Below are 21,683 nucleotides of genomic sequence, written 5' to 3'. Positions count from 1 at the left end.
TGCCTGCAGGAGGCGATGCAACTGAGCAGAGACTGTGGGACTGTTTGTGGTGGCCTTGCTAAGTGTTGGTGGCAGTTAGCAGAAGGGAGGCGGACTAGTGCAGGATGGCGGATGGTCTTGGGCGGCAAGAATAGGTGCTAGCGGTGCCAGGTGGCTATAGTCCGCGGCAAGCAAATTGCAGACAGTGCATGTCTGCAAGTGCAGATGGTGCTATGGAAAATGCTCAATTGGCGTGAGCATTGGAGACAGCAAAAAGGCACTGGACTAGAGCAGCGTAGGTAAGCGCACAGGGCAGTGGCGGCTAGGCAGCAAACTAGCTGTGGTGGCGCACACGGGTAGTAGTGGCGGCACGGGCTGATGGGAGTGGGAGCTAGTTGGACTGGCTGGACAGCCAAGGCAAGTGACATAGCTGACATCTGAGTTGGGCTGAGCAACTCCTTCCTTATGTCAGCTGGCAGCAGCACCTCCTCTTCCTCGGGCTGAATGTTGGTTGGCTACAGTAGGAACTTGGTGGAGTGGCACCAATTGATGGTGGCTGTTTGGAGTCCGCATGTAGAAGCTACTCTGATACCAACAATGAGAAAACAAGACTAGCAATGGAGGAGAGAAACAAGATAGTGACAATGAGCAAGTTGAAGCAAGAGAGTAAGAGTGTACTTGAGTCTTGCTGAATTGAAAGATAGAGTGGAAGTACAACACTAGTTTAGGTCATAGGTTGACCTAACCAGCCTTCCACCAACTAACTTACTTTAGTTCCTAGTGTCACTACTTTAATGTCTAAAGACACGAGGTACACGCACTAAATTGACTCTTGAATAAGTGTCCACACCATACGAAATACATTGGGCACTACCTAGAATTACCAAATCCTAGCAGATGAAGATGAGATACCAACATCAAACTGACTATATGAAGCAAGATTCAAAGAAAGAAAGTTGGAAGAAGTACTAAATTGTTTTTTATATCCACACAAAAATCGGTCCTCTTCAGGATTTATTCCATAGTCAATAAACTCGCATCATCTTCCTCCTGACGTATCTAGAATCTGACAAAGATGTAGAAACAAAAGAAGGGTGAGAGGTAGAAACTTGTGTATCTTGTATTGGAGTGGATGTATTAGGTAGGAAGAATGGAATATACTTCGGATCTCTTTCTCCAATAGGGAACGCAATGCCCATCCCTAATGGAGGCTTTGATGATCTTGCAACATCTTGAGATTTATGAGCAACATCTGAAGGGAAAAGGTTATGTTTACCTTTAATGGCTTGCTAGGCTCGGTACATGAGAATCAAATCATACTTAGCCTGTGAAATCTCAAAGGCTTCTATTTGTTATGTCGAGCTTTCCAATCAATGGCCTAGGTCTCTTCAAAGAGTATCTAGCTCTGATATCATGTAAAGAAATACTTGAACACAAAATGCAAACACAATCCTACAACGAAGTAGAGGCTGCTAAAAGAACTCAATAGGGTTAGAGTAACTTAGAGACAATAGACACAGAATTGAAAGAATAATTTATGAAATAAATACAATGCTTAATGTAGTACGCGCACTATGCAAAATCTAGAGTGAATAGAGAACCTTGAACTCTTGTGTCCTTGAAGGACGGAGAGTGTGATACTCTGTACAGATCCTAGACGTCACATGCAACCTCCAAATGCATATGGCAGCAGCAAACACAGATTTGGAGAGTTCGGATCAATGCCAAACTTGATTGGACAGCTTGAAAGAGTAGGCAGCAAGTTGGAAATTGTCAAAAGGATGCAGGTAACTGCTGTGAACAGGAAATGCAATAGTAATCAGGATGTGGCACGCTGGCAACAGCTGTTGGACTGAAAACACAGGCTGCATGCAGATGCCCGATGAGCAGTGAGTGCAGCATTTAGTGACTCCAAAGTAGTGGATGATGGCTGGAAATTGTTGGTTAATGGCTCCAGCTGATGGACAACAACCTCCAACTGGGACATCTGTCGAAAACAGATGTGGACAGTAGAGAACATGCGTTGATAGTCTGCAAAATAGGATTGGGCTGAGTGATAGGTAGCCAGTCTATTTATAGATGAGTGGATCCTCCCAAATTAGGGTTTTCACTTATGGGACACTGACATTCTCTAGGAGATGCTGGTAATATTTGAGTTTTGGAGCTGTAATAAAGAGCTAATCAACGTATAATGGATTTTAAAGCTTAACACCCCTACACGCTGTTGAGGTGTGTCAATGAGGGCATCAGACCAATGGTAGAAGATTTGATGGAGGATGAGTGAGAATGAGGATGATTGTGGAGTGTGTAGGAGGCATGTATCAGGGAAACCTTGAGTAGGCAATGACCAATAAACAGGCTGACCTGTCCAAAAGGATGTCCAACCAGCTGAACTGGCTGTCTACAGGCTGCAAATGAGGCCGCCCAGCTGCCATGTGACATAAGTGGCAAATGTACTCCTTAAAATCAGTGTGCATGTGAAGAAGTTGCCAGATGAAGTTGAGAAGACACTCCAGTCTCCAGCTAATGTGATTGAAATGAAGAAGACCGACACACATGAAGTGAATTATAGACTGAAATAGTGACAAAGCTCTGCAAGTCCTTGTCTGACTCAAACTGAGGCTCACAAGTAGGACATGCACACAAAAAGATGACATAGAATAACACATCTGCTAATACTTTGCACTTATTGTCTACAGATAATATTTTATGCTTTTTGGCGTTCATTTAGTAGTTACTTTAATTTTTTCTTCCCAACTTACCTCGAACAGGCTTCATTCCTGTATCTGTCAAGAATTGTCATGCATATGAAATTGTTTCTTCCAACTATAACGATTGATGCTTATTAATATAGGGACTTCAGACATCAGGTTAAACCTTTTGTGTTGCCTTATGTGACTCCATCATGTTTAAAAGAGTGAGTGTGTTGAAGAATGAGACCACCACGTTGTGCCATTGGAAGTTGCAACTATGAGTCCTTATTGGTTGTGCATATTACAAACAATTGTGTTAGTGAAACCATCATATTTGTTGAGCTTGTTACAAACAACAAAATTGTTCAAGGACAAAGTACGATGGCTTTGTGGAATCTTGCTCTTTTCCATTTGCGAACTGTTTTGAATTTGATGATAGTTGATGAATATAGGCAATTCAGATACACCATCTTTACGATTTGAGTTACCAGTTCTTGTATAATTCTTTTGCAGGACTGGGCAGAAGTATATATACACTGGATCACATGATGGATGCGTCTACATCTATGACTTGGTACAAATCATTTCAATAGTCCACCGTTTTTTTCCTGTATATATGCAAACACAATGTATATTGACAAAGGACTGGTAATTGAACAATCAAGCAGACAAGGCAAATAGATAAATAAAACAAACAAGAACATGAAGTTATTCTGCTCATTCAAATAGAAGACAAATCTGAAACTTAGAAGATGCATGCATTTTGAAGGTCATGATTGTGGGAGGTACAAGAATTTGGTGCCTGAACTGCAAATTGTAAGTTTCTGTTAGTGTAGATCAGGCATGTTTCTTTGATCTTAACAGTTGGAAGCAGATTGTAAACAATTTGAATGCAAAATGGATTGATGTTTACAGACACTTTGACTCTCTGCCATCTGGCCTTGAGATAGGAGTCAACAAGCTTAAGACTGATATAGAGACAGCCATTTGGCTGGTTTATTCAAGCTTGCTGATTTGATGACTGCTCTATCATTTTCATGGACAGTTGTCCTGCTGCAGGTCAAAAGGCAGGAGTAGTGGCTGCCTAGCAGTTACAGGCTCAGGCGGTGTAATGGTTTAAGATTCTTGGCAGGAGTTGGTCCCTGAGCTAAAACATGTGATGACAAAGGGTTTGCCTCCATAATGGATTTGATCTTGGCTTACCCTTTGAGGAGTAACACAGTGACTGATGTCTTGAGCCTAGAAGGCAAATTACTTTTTGGTATGAGTGGTCTTTAAACTACATGGCATGTATTATTGAGTCTAGTAGAGGTAGTAGGTCACCTTCCACAGACACATGTTTGAATCACCACATGGGGAGGAAAGGAAAGGGTGAAAGCACTTGGCCATGACTGATAGATATTTGCCATGACCACAGAATTTTAAACGAGATTGGTGGTGGTAGCATAGATATGCAATTAGGCGCAGCCTTAGCATCGGCATCAAACTTCAAACTTCAAAGGCTTGGTTGAGGTAGACTTAAGGGCAATGAGTGTAATCAACAATAACTTCCAAGAGTTGGTGAAGGAAGCGCTAGAAAGTGACAAGGAGATGCCTTAGAAGCCTTAAGGAGACAACTCTTTTGGCCCAACGTAAAGGCGGAGATCATTGATTATTCAAATACTTGTCAAACTTGCCAGATGGTGAAGGCCCCTCACTATAAGCCAGGAGGCTTGCTTCAACTCATGCCCCATATCAAATCACCCTTGGGGTGTCACAAGCATGGACTTCATTGTTTGAACTCTCTAAATCCCTTGTCTATACCATCATCTTTGTAGTGGTGAACTACTTCTACTCAAGCACACTTCATCCCAGCCAAACACCCTTTACTGCCAAGGAAGTAACCCATCTTTTCTTCACACATCTTTAAGGTACATGGGCTGTCACATTCATGAGCAACATGTGGAAGGAACTCTTCTCAACAATGGAGACAACTCAAACTTTCATCCTCCTTTCACTTTGAGATAGATGGGAAAACCAAGTGGGTGAATCAAGGAATTGAAGACCATCTTAGAAAAACTATGCACGAGTGGATCAAAAGGATTGGGCCTCGTACCTTGATGTACTTAAGTTTAACTACAACAATTCAATCCACAAAGCAACAAGCTACATCCCTTTGGAGTTGGGCACATGGAAGGAAGTCATTTCCCCCTTGGCCTTGGCCTCGGGGACAATGCAAGCTGAAGACACCAAGATGGAGAAGAGTTCCTAAGGAAATGGAGATAAATAAATGCAGCAGCTAAGAAGAGTCTAGAATAGAGTAAAATCACCATGATCATGTAGGTCAACAAAAAACACAAGTATTTTTTACCAAGAGGATTATGGTCCTAGTCAGTTCTAAGCACATGTCACTGCCCAAGAGCATGTGCACCAAGTTTAATCATTGCTACTACAGCCCATACAGAATCATAGAAGTCCTCAATGAAGTCACCTACAAGTTGAACCTACCAGAGAGCATTTGTGTGCATAACGACTTTTATGCCTTCATATATGCAAGTTCCACCCAGATACGTGATAGGGGCAGCACGTTCCTTTACTTCATTCCAATGGCTTGTTTGAAATTGAGGCAATCCTTTGGCTCAAGAACACAAGGGTTACCTTGAATACCTCGTCAAGTGAAAAGGGTGCCCCCTCAAGGAAGTGACTTGGATCTTAGAGGTGGAGGCTTGTGAATGGGGCAAAGAAGTCTCACTAATTGGCTCAAGGAGAACCCTACCAATACTTCCAATGTATCTTGAGTCACTACTTAGATTGTAATAGAACTAGGAAGCATCTTTTAACCTAGCTTGTAATAGGTTAGCAAAACTTTGTAACTAGTGGCCTAGAGCCCAGCAAGCTTGGAAGGGACGAGAAGCTCTTTCAAAAGGGGAGGGGGGAAGGGGGAGGGGGGAGGTGAGTATGAGGTTCCCTCTCCCCCTTCCCCACTTTCAAGGCTTTGTAGCTTCTACATTGGTGTTGGAGCCACATGCATCTATATGGGGAAAAGTGGTGTGCTCAATTGACTTTCTAGGTGTGATTCCCCATACTCCATCACGAACCCTGATACGTATGGCATCATGAGGGTATAGTTTGGAGATGTGTCTATGTTGTACCTTTCTTTCTTCTAAGTAATACAAGAGCTTACCTTCCCCCCTTTCAAAATGATCACCACCCCATTTAAAAAAAACCCTTTAGGGCTTCATCTAGGTGGCTGTCACTAATACCCCTATCATGAGGATGTGAAATTTTAGCTTAATGCTCTTTGGATACTTAAGTTGGAACACTTAAATTGTGCACATTTGAGGTGTAAATGTGAGATTAAGTTAAATGTGTGTCACTGTGAAAATAATCCTAGCCTTTGCAGTGGGGGACATTGGGAAAAGTTGTGATGAATAAGTTCCGATGGGGCACATGAGTTAGATATCGAATTTCCCCTTGGAAATGGCATTTGGTGTCATGGAGATTAGAGATTTAAATGATTTAATGTCCTAGACTAAGGTTTGTGAAAAGTTTCAACACTTTCAAGTTCAAATAGGTTACGAATGTTAAATTGATTGAGATTGGCATGTTATTCTTAATGAGAGTAGGGCCAAGGGCTAGGTAGCTCGTTTTTGCACATGGAGGTCCTAGTCAAAATGGAAATTTGCTAAATGTTAAGTTTACATCAGTTTTGGGCTGCATGCAAGTGTATCTTCCATGTTGGGCCGTTCTCCCAATTGGGGCTGTTGAGGGAAAATTTGAGGGTGGAGAATGTAGTCGTGAGTAGGGGACAGCTGTTGAAGCATCAAGACAACAAGGCAACTTGATTTTGGAACAGATTATGGGGCTGTAAACAGCAAGAAATCCTAAAAACGAGGTCATTGTGCAGAAATTAGGGTTTTGAACAGCAGTAAGACCCAAAAAACTAGCAGGTAACTTGACTTAGTCTCTCTAAAACAGAGGGAATTGCTATTACAGCACTTTCGTGGCATTAGATTGAAGGTTTTTCTCTCCTTATTGTCTTTCTCCCTCATCTCACCAAATCTGAAGATATTCGGCATTGTTTTACTGAATTCAGACCTAATTACTGCTGTAATTAGGTTTTATCAGTTTCTCAAGAAGTGTGCATTAAATCTCAGCCATTCTCAGTTTTGCTTAGCTGTTTGAAGGTGTATAGCAGTGTTTATGTTGTCCAAAAACTAATTTACAGCAGAAATTACGGTTCTCAAGCTGAAAAATCCAGGCTTGGATGAATTCACAGCAATCAAATGCAGGTAGGAGCAGGAGCAAAAGGGGGAAAACACTCACCTGCAGTAGTAAACAGCACCAAGAACACTAACATGGATGTTTGGTACCATGTCAAGATAGGAGGCAGCAATGCAAGTAGGAAGTAACTGCTGTCATAGATTGCAGAAACACAAAGAACAAGAAGATCACTGCAAAGAACACAAGAACTCAAGAAGAATATGCTCGGGGAATAGAATCCATATATGAAGGCACAAGAATGGTACAAAGCTTGAGCACTAGTCACCGGCAATGGGTGTGGTCTCCCTCTCTCCACCAAGATCAGTATTTATTTGCAAGTGAATGATGATGACTAAAAGTGGAGGAGGGAGCTTGCTAATAAATTCAAAAATGGAGTGCCAGAGATGACTATCAATTGGCGAGCCCAAAAGTGGACGCTTGAAATCAGGTCGGCTAGCCTCAATTCACTCTAGTATAGAGGACAAAATGACCACAAGTGCTTAGACTCTAAACCATGAGATGTAGTTGTTGGATCTTTCAGGACATTGGGATTAGAGACTTACATAGGAGTTTTGAGGTTATGTTTGTGAGAGTGCGCAGCGAAAGAAGAACACGAACACAGAGGAGAGGAGAGATGAAGCAGAGAATGAAGGAAGAAAATCTGCACTGACTGAGATGAATGCTGAATACACTGGAATGGACAGAACAGTCCCTGCACGCAGCCTGGAGCGTCAGTGAGGGAACCAGGACAGACTGGAAGCAGAGGCAGCACCAATGCCGGAGACGGAGACGGAGGGAGCAGTGCTGAACCTGCAGAGCATGAATGAGATGAATGCTGGACTGACTGGGGGGGCAGCTATATATAGCCCCCAGCCAGAAAACTGGCCGACCAGCTAAACTGGCCGACCTGGCCAGATCTGGTCCGACTGGCCAGATCTGGTCCGACTGACCAGAACTGGTCCGACTGCCCAAAATAATGGGCAGTCACCCCAAAAACAGCCCAGATCTGGGCTGTAAAATGCCCAGGGCTACATGCTGACTAAAGCAGACTAAAAACACACTGACAGAGCTCCTCTGTCTCCTGTCAGACTCTGACAGGAGCTCACAACCAGGAGATGACAGACTGAGACTGAATAAGAGTAGGCTAACACCCCCTCTCAACTCCTGGGAGAGACTGAAGATCCAAGAACCGCATGTGATGAAGCAAAGAAGCCTGAGGCAAAGGCTTCGTAAAGAGATCAGCTGCATTGCCCGCCGTAGGACAATAGACCACCACCAGCTCCGAATCCACGATCCGCTCTCGAACATAGTGATACTGAACCTCAATGTGCTTCGTACGAGCATGAAACACCGGGTTCTTGGCCAGAGCAAGAGCACTCTGGTTATCCACGCGCAGCTCCGTAGGTCCGGTCTGGGTAAAGCCAATCTCCGCGAGTAAGCGACGGAGCCAAACTGCCTCCATAGCGGTCGAACATAGGGCCCGATACTCAGCCTCTGTAGAAGAAAGTGCCACAGTAGGCTGCTTCTTGCTACTCCAAGAGACAGCACCAGATCCAAGGGTGAAAGCATAACCTGTAGTGGATCGTCGCGAATCCACATCACCTGCCCAATCAGAATCACTCCATCCAGAAAGGGTAATCCCATCTCCATACATGATCCCAAAGGATTGAGTCCCCTGCAAATAGCGAAGAACCCGCAAGGCCGCCTGCCAGTGATCCTGGGTAGGAGTCTGCATAAAGGAAGACAATAAAGCCACCACAAAGGAGATATCCGGCCGAGTGTGAAGCAGCCAGATAAAAGAGCCGACAAGGCACCTGTAACGGGTGGGATCGGTAAGAGGAACTCCAGCTGTCAAAAGCTTGGACTCAGGGTCCATAGGGCATGAGATAGGCCGACACTCAGCCATATCAAACTCCGAAAGAAGCTCGGAGATGTACCTGTGCTGCGAGATAAAAATGCCCTGTGCCATTTGATAGATCTCCAGACCTAGAAAGAAGTGAAGGATCCCTAGATCCGTCATGTCAAACTCCTGCTGTAGAATGGACCGAGTATACTCCACCTGCTGAGTGTCGCTCCCTGTAATAATAAGATCATCCACATACAAGATGAGGAACACCGAAAGAGAATCCACAACCCGTAAGTAGAGGTTGGGATCATAAGCGGAGCGCGCAAAGCCACTCTGTAGAAAGAAGCGGTCAATCCGCTGGTACCAAGCACGAGGAGCCTGCTTTAGGCCATAAAGAGCCTTCCGCAGCCTGTAGACATGATCCTCCTTCCCCTGCACAAGAAAACCAGGATGCTCGGAATCCTGAAGAATCTGTGACATAAGAGCATAGTTCACACATAGTGAACTATCCCGCTGGGCCTGTAAACGGGCTGATCGACGAGGACCTGTAGAAAAAGCAGGAAAGTGAGTAACACCTGAATCCTGCATGAGCCAGCGATACCATAAAGGAATCCTGAGAGACTCCTTCTGTGAGGGAGACCGGGGGGTCTCCGGAACCTGTAAAGCACCCAAATCGGAGAGGGACTCCCCCTCACCGAGTGAAGGTAAATCCTCCGCATCTGAAGAAGGCTGTGTATCCCGTGAAGATCCCGAAGAGGCGGTAGAAGAGCTCGTAGAAGACGAAGGCACATCCACCAAAGGGGTAAGGGAAGCCGAAGGAGGAGGAGGAATAGGGGGGGTGCTAAGGGTGATCCTGGAAGGAAGTGAAGGGAGAGAAGGTGGGGGGGGGGTCCGTCGATGATGAAGAAACATCGGAAATAGAACCATCAATCGGATCCTCAGAGGCCGAAGCCTCATCAAAGATCACATCCCTGCTCACCTCAACCTGCCGCGTCGTCGGGTCGTAGAGCCGATATCCCTTCGTGGTCGTACTATAACCAACGAAGATAAGCTTTCTCGACTTAGAGTCGAACTTCGTCTTCCTCTTCTTCTTGTCCACATGGACAAAAGCATCGCACCCAAAGATGCGAAAATGGGACACGGAAGGCTTCTTTCCAAAGAAAGCCTCATATGGAGTCATGTCCTGTAACGCCGAAGTCGGAGAGCGATTGCGTATATGCACCGCTGTAGCCACCGCCTCACCCCAAAGGAAATGAGGAAGACTCCTATGCTCCAGCATAGATCGGGCCATCTCAATCATGGTCCGATTTGCACGCTCCACCACACCATTCTCTGATGGTGTGTTCGGATGGGAATACTCCACCCGAATACCATGATCCCTGCAAAACTGAGAGAAAAGGTGAGAAGTGAACTCTCCACCGTGATCAGCTCGAACACCACGGACTTTGGAAGTTGTTTGGGTCTCCACAAACACCTGCCACTCACAGAAACGGGAGTACGCCTCGCTCTTGTACTCCAAGAAATAAGGCCACACATAACGACTAAAGTCGTCCACAATCAGCATCAAATACTTGGCCTTCCCAAGGGAGGCCGTGCCCATAGGTCCGCAAAGGTCGGTATGAACCAACTCAAGCGGTGAAGTAGCCCTCCTAGAAGCAACCTGCGGGTGAGGCTGCCTGTGCTGCTTGCCCCTCAAGCAGCTAGGGCACAAAGTGTGAAGAGGAGGGAAATCAGGAAGTCCCTCCACCATCTTCCTCGTAGAAGCCCGGCGAAGAGAATCAAGGTTCAAATGACCATACCGAGCATGCCAGAGTAGCCCAAGCTCATGGGAAGTCCGCGCAGCCAAGGCTGTGAGCGTATAAAGCCCACCCTCCTGTGTACCTGTCCAAAGGGCATCACCTGTAGAAGCATCCTCCACTGTGACTGCATCCTGAGTAAAAATAACTCGGGTACCTAACTGAGTAAGACCATGCACAGATAATAGGTTAAAACCCAAATCAGGCACATAGAGCACTTTGGCGGAGGAAGACCGCCTGTCTGAAAACATAGGTAAAGTCCCCACTCCATGAACAGGAACTGTAGAATTGTCACCAATGGTGACTGTACCCCCTCTGGAACGAAGATCCTGAAGCCAATCCTAACGGAAGGTCATATGTGAAGATGCGCCACTGTCGACGAGCCAAGGCTTCTCCTGAGTGGTAGAAGCTAGGGCAGTGTCTTCCTCAACAAAGAGATGCACAAACGCAGATTCTGTTGTGGCTGGGGCCGCCTTGGAGTCCTTCTCCTTAGGCTTCAAATGGGGATACTTCTGCCAACACTTCTCCTCGGGATGAGTGCCCTTCCCACAATGGGGACACTTGGGCTTCTTCTCCTTCGCATCCTTCTTATCTTCCTCCTTCTTGTCCTTGGACTTCTCCTTCTTTTGTTTCTTCTTCTTGCCACCACCTGTGGCAGCCGTAAATGCCTTGGTGGAGCCACTGGCTCCCACCTCTTTGAGTCGCTCGTCATGCTCCAAGACAAGCGGGGAAAGCTCCTCCCATAGGAGAGTCTCACGGGTTCTCGTGGTGATGAGGCTGGTGTAGAAGACATCATAGCGGGGTGATGGCAGCTGAGTCAACAGAATCATCGCCATATCCTCAGACGATATCAGACGACCAAGAGAGGCAAGCTCGCCTCGCATATCCTCCATCTTCGTGATGTGCTCCTTCATGGAAGAAGAACCATCAAGACTGAGCATCCGCAACTTCTTCTCCAGGGAAATCTTGTGGGCAAATGTCTTGTGCTGATACAAAGACGCAAGCTTTGTCCATACTTCCGCCGCGGTCTTTAACCTGTGAACATGTACAAGAACAGAATCATGGAGACTCATAAAAAGAAAGGAACGGGCTCGAGAGTTGAGCCGATCCCATAAGGCTGCACGGTCCATAGAGGTGCCATCGGACGAATCCATGGGGGGTCGGTCGATGGGCGAAGAAACAAGATCCCACAGATCAAAGGTATCAAGGATGCAAGCCACCTTGCATGACCATAGGGAATAGTTGGAACCATCCAACTTGTCTTCCTTCGGAAAGGAAGGGAGAATCGGCACCTGGATAGAGGGAATCAAGGAAGGCATCCGCACAGTAGATGCAGTCTTCACTGAAGAAACCTTCGCAGTAGATGGAACCCTCTGAGATGCATGGACTGAAGAAGGACGAGTGCGAGGAGGGTCATCCCGTTGTCGAACTTCACAATAGTCCCGCCTCCGCTCAGAGGAATGATGAGAAAGAAGCTCATCCTCTGAGTCTTCAAAGCCTGAAAACTGGTAAGACATCTTCCAATCTGCAAAATACCAAAGAAAGTTGTGCCGCTGACGAAATAGGACCAACAGTGTGGTCACCAACCACCAAGATGCAGGCAGAAAGTGCCTACAGCCACCTGGATCTGCAAAACGCAAATAGATCTGATGGCGAACACCAGAAACGAGACCACCAGCACCGGGAACTTGCCCAGACAGAGGTCGCCTGCAGGATAGGAGCAGCCAGGGTAGAAGCGACCTGCAAAACAGCAAAACGCAGGCTGTAGGAGGGTCGCCCTGCAGCAGAGGAGGTCGCCTGGCAGCAAACGCAGGGTTGCTGCGTCACTGGATGACGTGGCAGCCCCTGTGTACAGCAAACGCAGGCTGTACAGCCTTTTGATGCAGTCGCCTGGCTGGAATAGACCTGTTGGCAGCCTCCTGAAGGAATCGCCTGGCTGTTGTGGGACTGTGAACAGCAGCAGTAAGGTATTTCTCGCGTCCTCCGTGCTCTCAATCAGGCGATGATACCATGTGAGAGTGCGCAGCGAAAGAAGAACACGAACACAGAGGAGAGGAGAGATGAAGCAGAGAATGAAGGAAGAAAATCTGCACTGACTGAGATGAATGCTGAATACACTGGAATGGACAGAACAGTCCCTGCATGCAGCCCAGAGCGTCAGTGAGGGAACCAGGACAGACTGGAAGCAGAGGCAGCACCAATGCCGGAGACGGAGACGGAGGGAGCAGTGCTGAACCTGCAGAGCATGAATGAGATGAATGCTGGACTGACTGGGGGGCAGCTATATATAGCCCCCAGCCAGAAAACTGGCCGACCAGCTAAACTGGCCGACCTGGCCAGATCTGGTCCGACTGGCCAGATCTGGTCCGACTGGCCAGTTCTGGTCCGACTGACCAGAACTGGTCCGACTCCCCAAAATAGTGGGCAGTCACCCCAAAAACAGCCCAGATCTGGGCTGTAAAATGCCCAGGGCTACATGCTGACTAAAGCAGACTGAAAACACACTGACAGAGCTCCTCTGTCTCCTGTCAGACTCTGACAGGAGCTCACAACCAGGAGATGACAGACTGAGACTGAATAAGAGCAGGCTAACAATGTTTGCAGCTATCATTATCGGAGCATGTAGATGTATGGTACATGGCTTGGGTTGGGTATGGTAGGGTTCCTGTGGACATATGTGGGATGTAATGAGCTAGAGGAGACGCAAAGATACTGGCTATGGAACTGTCCCAAAGCTTAGGAGGTATGGAGCAAAATCCTCAATATGGTCTTTAACGGCACAATAGAGACCAAGGTTGTGATGGGGTGTGGGCCATCTCATTGGCTCCACGTTGATGCCTCTGGTTGCATGTTTCAAGCTCATTAGTGTGTTTAAACTATTGCTTAAGATACACTAGTTGTCTAGGACTCTAGTGTCACCAAGGTAAGGGTTTTCTATTACAGCTAAGCCGTTTTAGGGTTAGGTTTGTCTATAAAAGGACAATGTGTAAACATAGCACATTAAGTGTGGCATTATTCATTGTGGTCTTTTGAGCATTTTACTTTCATTCATTCATTGGCACATTGGGTTTCATTTGTGATTGACTCTCTCTCTCTCTCTCTCACACACACACACACACACACACACACACAGTCTTGGATGGCTGCACATCATCATGCCACCATTAACGTCACCTCTTGATCCCTTTTTTTACACATTGATCCTTCAGTCCTTAGTCTCCCATTGTGGGCAATGAGCTGCCTTGTGCCCAATCACTGCTTGTCCCTTGGTCCTCACTATTTGCAGCCCATGCCCTCTAGCAAACACTCCACCTTGAATTTGCCGATTTGCTCATCTCCTTGTACGCCGACTTGCTCCCTAAGTTTCTACCCTTTTGTTCGCCACATGAACAATTAGCTCGTTGCATTCACCTATCGATACACTTCTTCACATTGCAATGTTAGCTTCCCCAAGATGCCTTGACACCTCCCAACTTTTGGTATCTTCAAACATAAGCCCTTGTTCATATGAATCACCCCACCCAAGTGCATTTTTTGACCAAATTGGGGCATTTTCTCAAATTGGCCTTGTCCGGTTGAGATCATCACCAAAATTGGGGTTTCTCATTAATTTGAGAAATTCTTCATGGAAAGTGAGAAATTCACCACCAGTCATCGTCAAATTTGGGGTTTTTTATTAAATGTCTCCAATAGCGAGTCGTGGGTGCTAAGATGTGCCTTTAATTGCATTTGATTAATTCTAATTTAAAGAATTGTGAGATATATTATATAGTTGGCTCTAGAATCTTTGTTTATTGAAACAAACTATGTCATACATGCTAACTCATGCATTCAATTATCTTTGATTGGTTCAAACTCTTAAGTATCATGAGATGTATTTTGTAAGTGACATGAGACTCTTTACATCTCAAAGTTATATGTAAGATGTTGATAGGCGAGCGATAGACAACGTAGATGCTATTTACAACCATGCCATGAAGCGAAGGATTACCAGTAAAGGATGATCGACCTTGACTAGACAATGAATTCAACTTAAAAAATGAAGCTCTCATAACCTAGCCTACGAAAGCACAAGCAACTTGGGGCTTTTGCCAATTTTAGACTAAATTCATCTAAATTGAGACCTAATTTGTTGTTTGGCATTAGATTGAGCAACATTCAGCTAAAAATTTCACAAAAGTACCCAAATTTCTCTTCAATTTCCAGCAAATTTTCGGGGTTATTTGCAAATCTTGGAATTCATGACATTTGCTGCTCAATTCAATATTTAGCATGACATTGGGTGACACTCACACAAAAATTCCTCATAATTTCTGGAATTTCATCTTCAATCAGTTGAAAACATTTGGGGTATTTGCTCAATTTCACTTCTTCGCCACCCAAAATTTGGGGCTTTTGCCTCAAAACATATAATTTCATTGTTGCAAGTGAAAAATCTCAATTTGGGATTTTTTCTTGGTGATTTTTTCCAACATTGAAGACACATTTTATATTCCGGGCGCATCTATTAGGTGGATATTACTTATTTCTGCTGCTTTCCACATCTTTGGAGCATCATAAGCCTTCAACCATTGATTCTAGCATACTGTTGTTTGCTGCATTTATTGGGTAACACTATTTATTTGGACATCCATTTCAGCATATTTGTCTCTACTACTCAAAACTAGCAAGAGAAGAATTATTATTTCTAGATTTATTGGCATAAATAAGAGGCCAACACCTCATTCTTTCAAGTGGTTTGACATCTCTATATTTCAAGGATTCAATTTTTTTATTTTCATTCTAGACATCTTATTTACTGATTTGCATTCATGGCCAGCATTAATAATAATGATGATTTGTTGGATATGCTTGGTGCCGATGACAAGCTTGATGGCACCAATCGCTAGATATGAACTTACATGATGTGACGTGTTCTTGCCACAAAAGAATCTCTGGAATATCATATTCGACATTGAGCAAAGCTTGCCTAATTGTCAAGGGCTATGCCTAGCAACAACAATTGACTTTGAGGGCCTTTGCCCCTCTCTCTTGCATTAGTACCGTAAGGAGTATTGTTGCCCTTGCTGCCTTAAGATGTGCATCAGATGGACATCAAGATGGCATTCCTCCATGGCTATCTCAACAAATAGATACATGTTTAACCACCTCTAGGATTTGAGGTCAAAGGCTCCAAACAAAAAGTTTCCATTTAAGGAAGAATTTGTATGGTTTAAAGCATGGTCCATGGGCTTGGTGCACCTGCATACATTCTCATCTGTTGCATCTTGGCTTGTAAATCAGCCAATACAGGGTACTCTTTACATTTGACACTAGGGATCAAATTTTCTTGTTTCCATACTTTATGTTGATAATGTGCTTGTCATTGGGACCGATGTTAGTCAAATCGCATCATTTAGAATTAATGTACATCAAACCTTGGCCATGACATATTTCAATTTTCTTTATTATTTCAGTATCCAATTCACCACCATTGAGGGGGCATCATCATGACACATCCAAGTATATTGGACAGCTTCTTTAGTGCTTTCAATTTGAAGATTACTTCTTTGGAGCTTGGTTTCAAAGTTTCTTATGATGATAGGAGTGTCAAAAGTGGTGCAACAATGGAAGCATAGAAGTGCTGAAATAAACTGCTAAACACAAGACAAAAGAAAAAGAAAACAAAAGAACACTGCAAAAGAAGAGAACTCAGAGATGTGCTCGGGAAATGGAATCCATATACAAAACGTGAGACAATTACGTACAAGAGTGAGTCACTAGTTGGTGGGCACTAGTACCAAATTCTCTCTCCAAGGAGAAGTCCACTTGGTGAATGGTGATGATGATGACTAATGAGGAGGAGTCCCACTATAAATAGGGTCAAAATAGGCCAAATACAGCAGCTGGTTGGCCAGCATTAAATGCTGATCGACTGGCATAAAATGCCTAAAATACTAATGATGTGCCCAGCCTTGACAAGCATGCATAGACTCACACATGAGCTGACAATCCTGCTAACACCCACTCTCAATCATAGATGATCTAATGCAATACAAGGATAATAACTCATCATAGTCCATACAACATAGAACCATGGATACCCAAGCAATGGGTGATCAAGCCACCGCCAAGGGGCCTCGGAGAGAACCTGATGTCAATATTGATCATTCCAACTCCTGAAAGTAGAGAAGAATCATAGCATGTCTCTATGTTTGTCATGAATGTCTCATCGTAGGATACAATACCATCTTGTCAAAAATGCCTCTGAACATATGTGACAATGGATTTCCAACCGCCAAAGTGTCCCCTTGTGAGCACAAGACTAAGAGCCAAGCCCCCTCTGTGGCAAATAACCAACTTCAAGATTTGAACCTACCAGACTTCGGTCAATGCGTCAAGGATGTCCCTCTCTGGAATTTGTGCACTTACTTACCTGTATAGATGAGGCTCGGCTACTGAAACCAGCCTTCCTTACGTGGATGGGTGGTAAATCCCTGATCACAACTTAGTTACAACAGCAAACAATAAATGCAAATTTGAAAATACAAATTTACCTATTGATTTTGGACAATGCTCACCTAATTGGCCCCAAAATTGCCGCCCCTTTCGGTATTTCTTTAGCTTTATTGAAGAAAAAGAAGATTTACAATGGCATTCTCCCGATCCCCTTCGCAATCCAAACTCCCCTTGCTGTCCAAAGTGACCAGCAAGTCTTCAATTTGTTTTGCCCCTTGATTCGGGCACTTAGTTGGCCTTCATCCATTTCAAACACGATGAAAAGGCCCCAAATTCAATGGCTGGCTAGTCCTCCATCTGAATTTAGCTGAAATTCACCTTCAGCCCTAAAAAGTCCAAGTCTTGGAGCTTCCAATTTCTGGCACGCTTCCTGAGGCTGTTGCTAAACCCTAATTTTTGTTGTAAATTAGGGTTTATAGCAGAGAAATTTGCAATTTCTCAACCTGTCCAAATGCTGAGATCTTTGAAGCAAGGCTATGAAATGGCTAGGAGATGAGAAAGAAAGCTATAGAGAGGGAAAATTTAGAGTTTTGTTGCAAAGAATGACTGAAAGTCAGTCAAATGCAGCTGTTGCCTTGCCACAACAGCATTAAATGTTGTCACCTACGGATGAGACATCCAAATCAGTTGTCACCTTGTACCTAGTTGCAGTCGCCCAGCCGTGGAGGGTCCAAATCTGCAATCACCTCCTCAAAACTCGCTCGTGGCTGGCTGCAATGGCTGAAAATAGGCTGGCCATGGCTGCTCATAGCTCTCCCACATTTGCTACAGCAAGAATGATCTCGTTTTTCCTCTTCTTCAGCCTTTTACCAGCCTATATGGGCAAGTTTGCCAAATGGCAGGCTTCCCAAATGGTTTTTTCAACATTATCCATCATTAAATAGTAATTTTCAGCCTTTAATTATCGAAAATTAATCTAATTTTTATTTTGGTGCCCAGAAAAATAATCTAACCGGCCAATAATTAATTTGGCTTGGCATCTTCCACTCCCGAGTCTCTCTATGCCATCTTTGACCATTAGATCGGCATTACGTATTATTAAATGCCACATCTCTAGTGTCACCAATTGACACTTATGGCCAAATGAATGATCTAGGCCAACAATTGACACCAGATATCACTAAGTACCTGTGCAATATAACTTATAACAACTTTTGCCTTTGACATCCCGTGATTTTCTGGAGTCTCCGGTTCGTAAATTTACTCTAACCCCAATTGCACCTCACATGTGCAGCATTTACTTAATCATGTGATTAAAAATTAATCCACATGTTTAGTGAGGTTTCAAAAATACATGTCCTCACGACAGCCCTTTCCCTCAAAATCCTTGCAATCGTCCTCAATTGCACAGCCAAATGCATCAAAAGCAAAGTACTACACTAGAATTTCCATAGGGCATCATAGTCAAGACAACATTGCACAATCAACCATTCTATATGCCCAACATATGCTGAAAATTACCAGCCAACATAACATAAGATAAGATTCGCAAAGAATCTTAAAAACATTGCCAGAATATCATGTGACATGTCCATTTCTCATGAGCTCAACTCATTTGGCAAAACCAAACTATAGTATAGCGAAAACTAAGCATAAACCATGGCTGAAACATCAATGGCATCATAAGACATGTTGTTGTCCACAAAACCAGCTGAATACGAATGAATATTAATGATCATACGCTGAAAGCCAACATTCTATAATCAACCCCTGATGATCATTAATTGATGCTATACCAAGCATAACCAATGCCATACCAAGCATAATTGATTACACACTGAGCATAATGGATGCAAATGTACAATTTCAAAGTTGTAGTGAAAACCATACCAATCTACATACCAAACATAGTATCTAGTACACTAAATAGTGATCTCCTGGCAAAACATACTGTTCAGCTATAGTATCCTGAATGTATGTTGAATACATTCGAGATCCACTACTTCTAGATTTGTCTATTACTGAGGAGCAGAGATACTAGCTCCCTCATAAGCATCAAGTAATACTCTAGACCTTTGCTCTATATATCAACACTTGAAATGGCCCATAGTATCCCCATAGACAGCTTTGGATACAATCCCTCTTTGCCCTTCATCTTTTTCAGCCATGCCTTTTCAAATCGCAGCAATACATAATCTCCCTCTGCAAAGTGCAAAGCACGCCTATGACGATCAGCTGCTCTCTTTTTCTTATCCTGTGATCTTCTCTGGTCCCAAGCTCATAAATTTACTCTAACCCCAATTGCACTTCACATGTGCAACATTTACTTAATTATGTGATTAAAAACTAATCCACATGTTAAGTGAGGTTTTAAAAATACATGTCCTCATGACAGCTACCCCATCTTACCACCCTCTCACTCTCCCTCTTTGGCACTAGAGAGTTGTAAGGGATGGCCGCATCACCTCGACTAGAAAGCAAAAGAGGAAGAAGCTACCAAGCTCTTCCCTCAATCTGAAGAAGCAAACAGGGGAAACTCAAACGAATGGTGCAAAAACACAGCCTTGAGAGGATAAAAGGCAGGGCAATTGCAGCAGGCAGCAATTGCCAAATCAACAGGAGGTAGAGTTGGCGTGTAATCAGCACAAAAGCATGCAATAGGAGCTTAGATCCTGCAATCTGATAGCATGTCAGAAGTGATACAGCAATGGAAGCATATCTTTGCAACACTTCATCTTTTCCTTTCTTGTACAGTGCACCACCTAGCAAGGTGTAGGGGGCTGATTCTAACAGAAGCTTCTTCTTCTCACGGCTCGAGATGCCAGGGGGATAATGTTGAGTTGCCAAGAGGTTAGCTATGTGTGCATACGAGGGAGTTACAGTCTCAACCAAGAATAAGAAAGCATTAGGGAGGTCTGGATCATCTTGTTCCACTTCTGCAGTTTGAGGGATCCGTGGACAGATGATTGGCTAGGACATGGGAATGGCTAGGCTTAGTGACCACTTCAAAATCAAACTCTTAAAACAAAAGGACCCATCTCATCATTCTTCCCTTGACATCTGCTTTGTTCATCGTGAAGGATAGGGCTTCATGGTCCACATAAAACTTGAAATGTGTCGACAACAGATAGTGTCGAAACTTATCCAACGCAAACACCATTGCTAAGCACTCAAGCTTTGTCACTGTATAGTTCCGTTCTCTATTAGTGACCTTTTGGCTTGCATAATATATTGGTTAATCCAACTTGGAAGAACCCTTTTGGCATAAGACAACGCCTAGCTCTTTGACCGATGCATTTGTGTAAACATGGAACTCCTTTGTCTAGTCAGGAGGTTGCAAGATGGGTGCTCTGATGAGGTACTGTTTTAGGGTATTGAAATAAGCTGTTGAACACAAGACAAAAGAGAAAGAAAATAGAAGAACACTGGTAAAGAAGAGAACTCAAAGATGTGCTCGGGAAATGGAATCCATATACAAAACACGAGACAGTCACGTACAACAATGAGTCACTAGTTGCGTGGGCACTATAACTGGCTCCTTTCTCCAACAAGAAGTCCACATGGTGAATGGTGATGATGATGACTGAGGAGGAGGAGTCCCACTATAAATAGGGACAAAATAGGCCAAATAGAGGAGCTGGTTGGCCAGCATTAAATGTTGGTTGACTAAAATAATGTCTTAAATAATAATGATGTGCCTAGCCTTGATAGGCATGCACAAACTCACACGTGAGCTAACAATCTTGCTAATAATGAGTGGACCCTTCGATGCTACTTTTTAATCAAGGGGCCGTCGGATGCTTGATCTATTTATGTCACACTAGGCCAAACCTTCAATTTGTTGTCCCTTACTCGAGCAAGTTCTTGCATAACCCTTCAATACTTCATTGGCAAGCAATGAAGCATGTCTTTGGATATCTTAAAGACACCCAAGGCCTTTTCTACAAGGGTGATTCTTCATTTACTCTACATGGACATTTAGATAGTGATTGGGCTGGATGTTCAGATACGAGTCCCTCTCATAGTAGCAATTGGTTCTTTTTAGGTACATCTCTTGTTTCTTGGTTCTACCAATAAGGAACAAGGGTGCACTATCGCATGCAAGAGCATTATCCTTTTTTTTACGCATGCACGAGAGAGAGAGAGAGAGAGAGAGAGAGAGCAGCCTTTTTCTTTAATTTTCTAGAATAAACTCATTTTACGGCTAAGTGGACCACTTAACTAAAGTTAATAGTGGGTAATTTTTTGGAGACCTGCACCACCTTGTCACCCCACCATTGAATAAGCATATGCCCTAAAGGGAAATGCTAACAAACTAAAGTTGTTACTTCCAGCTCTGAAGCCAAGTACAGAGCAGCATTCATAGCCACAATGAAGTGTATTCGGCTTTGTAAGGTACTTAAAAATCTCTACGCTCACGACATGCCTTAGACACTTCTTTGGAGTGATAGATAGAGTGCTTTGCCCATTTCATGGAACCCCATGTTCCGTGCCCACTCAAAGCATATTGAAGCTCATTACCACTATGTTCACAAGCAAATGTCAACTAGAGATATATTATTGTCTTATGTACCCAATGAAGATACTTGGAAGATCTTTCCATGAAGGCGCTTCCTCAAACAAAGTTCTAGGCTTTTTAACAAGCCTTGATCCATGATCTATCATACTTAGTACTATCATGGGTTGCTA

At 44.0% G+C, this 21,683-nt stretch overlaps 1 protein-coding gene across 7 annotated transcripts in view; it reads left to right on the top strand.

Annotated features, from left to right (window-relative positions):
• The window catches only part of LOC148022094 (transducin family protein / WD-40 repeat family protein), a 135,171-nt gene that overhangs the window by 112,361 nt on the left and 1,127 nt on the right, over window positions 1-21,683 (top strand). For all 7 annotated transcript variants that reach the window (XM_087697723.1, XM_087697719.1, XM_087697722.1 and 4 more), the window contains one exon: window positions 3,186-3,246. In XM_087697723.1, the coding sequence (XP_087553849.1) occupies window positions 3,186-3,246 (61 nt within the window). The remainder of the gene's footprint in view (window positions 1-3,185; window positions 3,247-21,683) is intronic.

Source organism: Lygodium microphyllum, chromosome 17 (genome assembly GCF_053477565.2).
Source record: "Lygodium microphyllum isolate KBCC chromosome 17, Lygodium_microphyllum_v1.1.10, whole genome shotgun sequence".
In the NCBI taxonomy this organism is placed as follows: Eukaryota; Viridiplantae; Streptophyta; class Polypodiopsida; order Schizaeales; family Lygodiaceae; genus Lygodium; species Lygodium microphyllum.
Note: the sequence above shows the minus strand (reverse complement) of the source record. Positions and strands in the feature narration are given on the sequence as shown.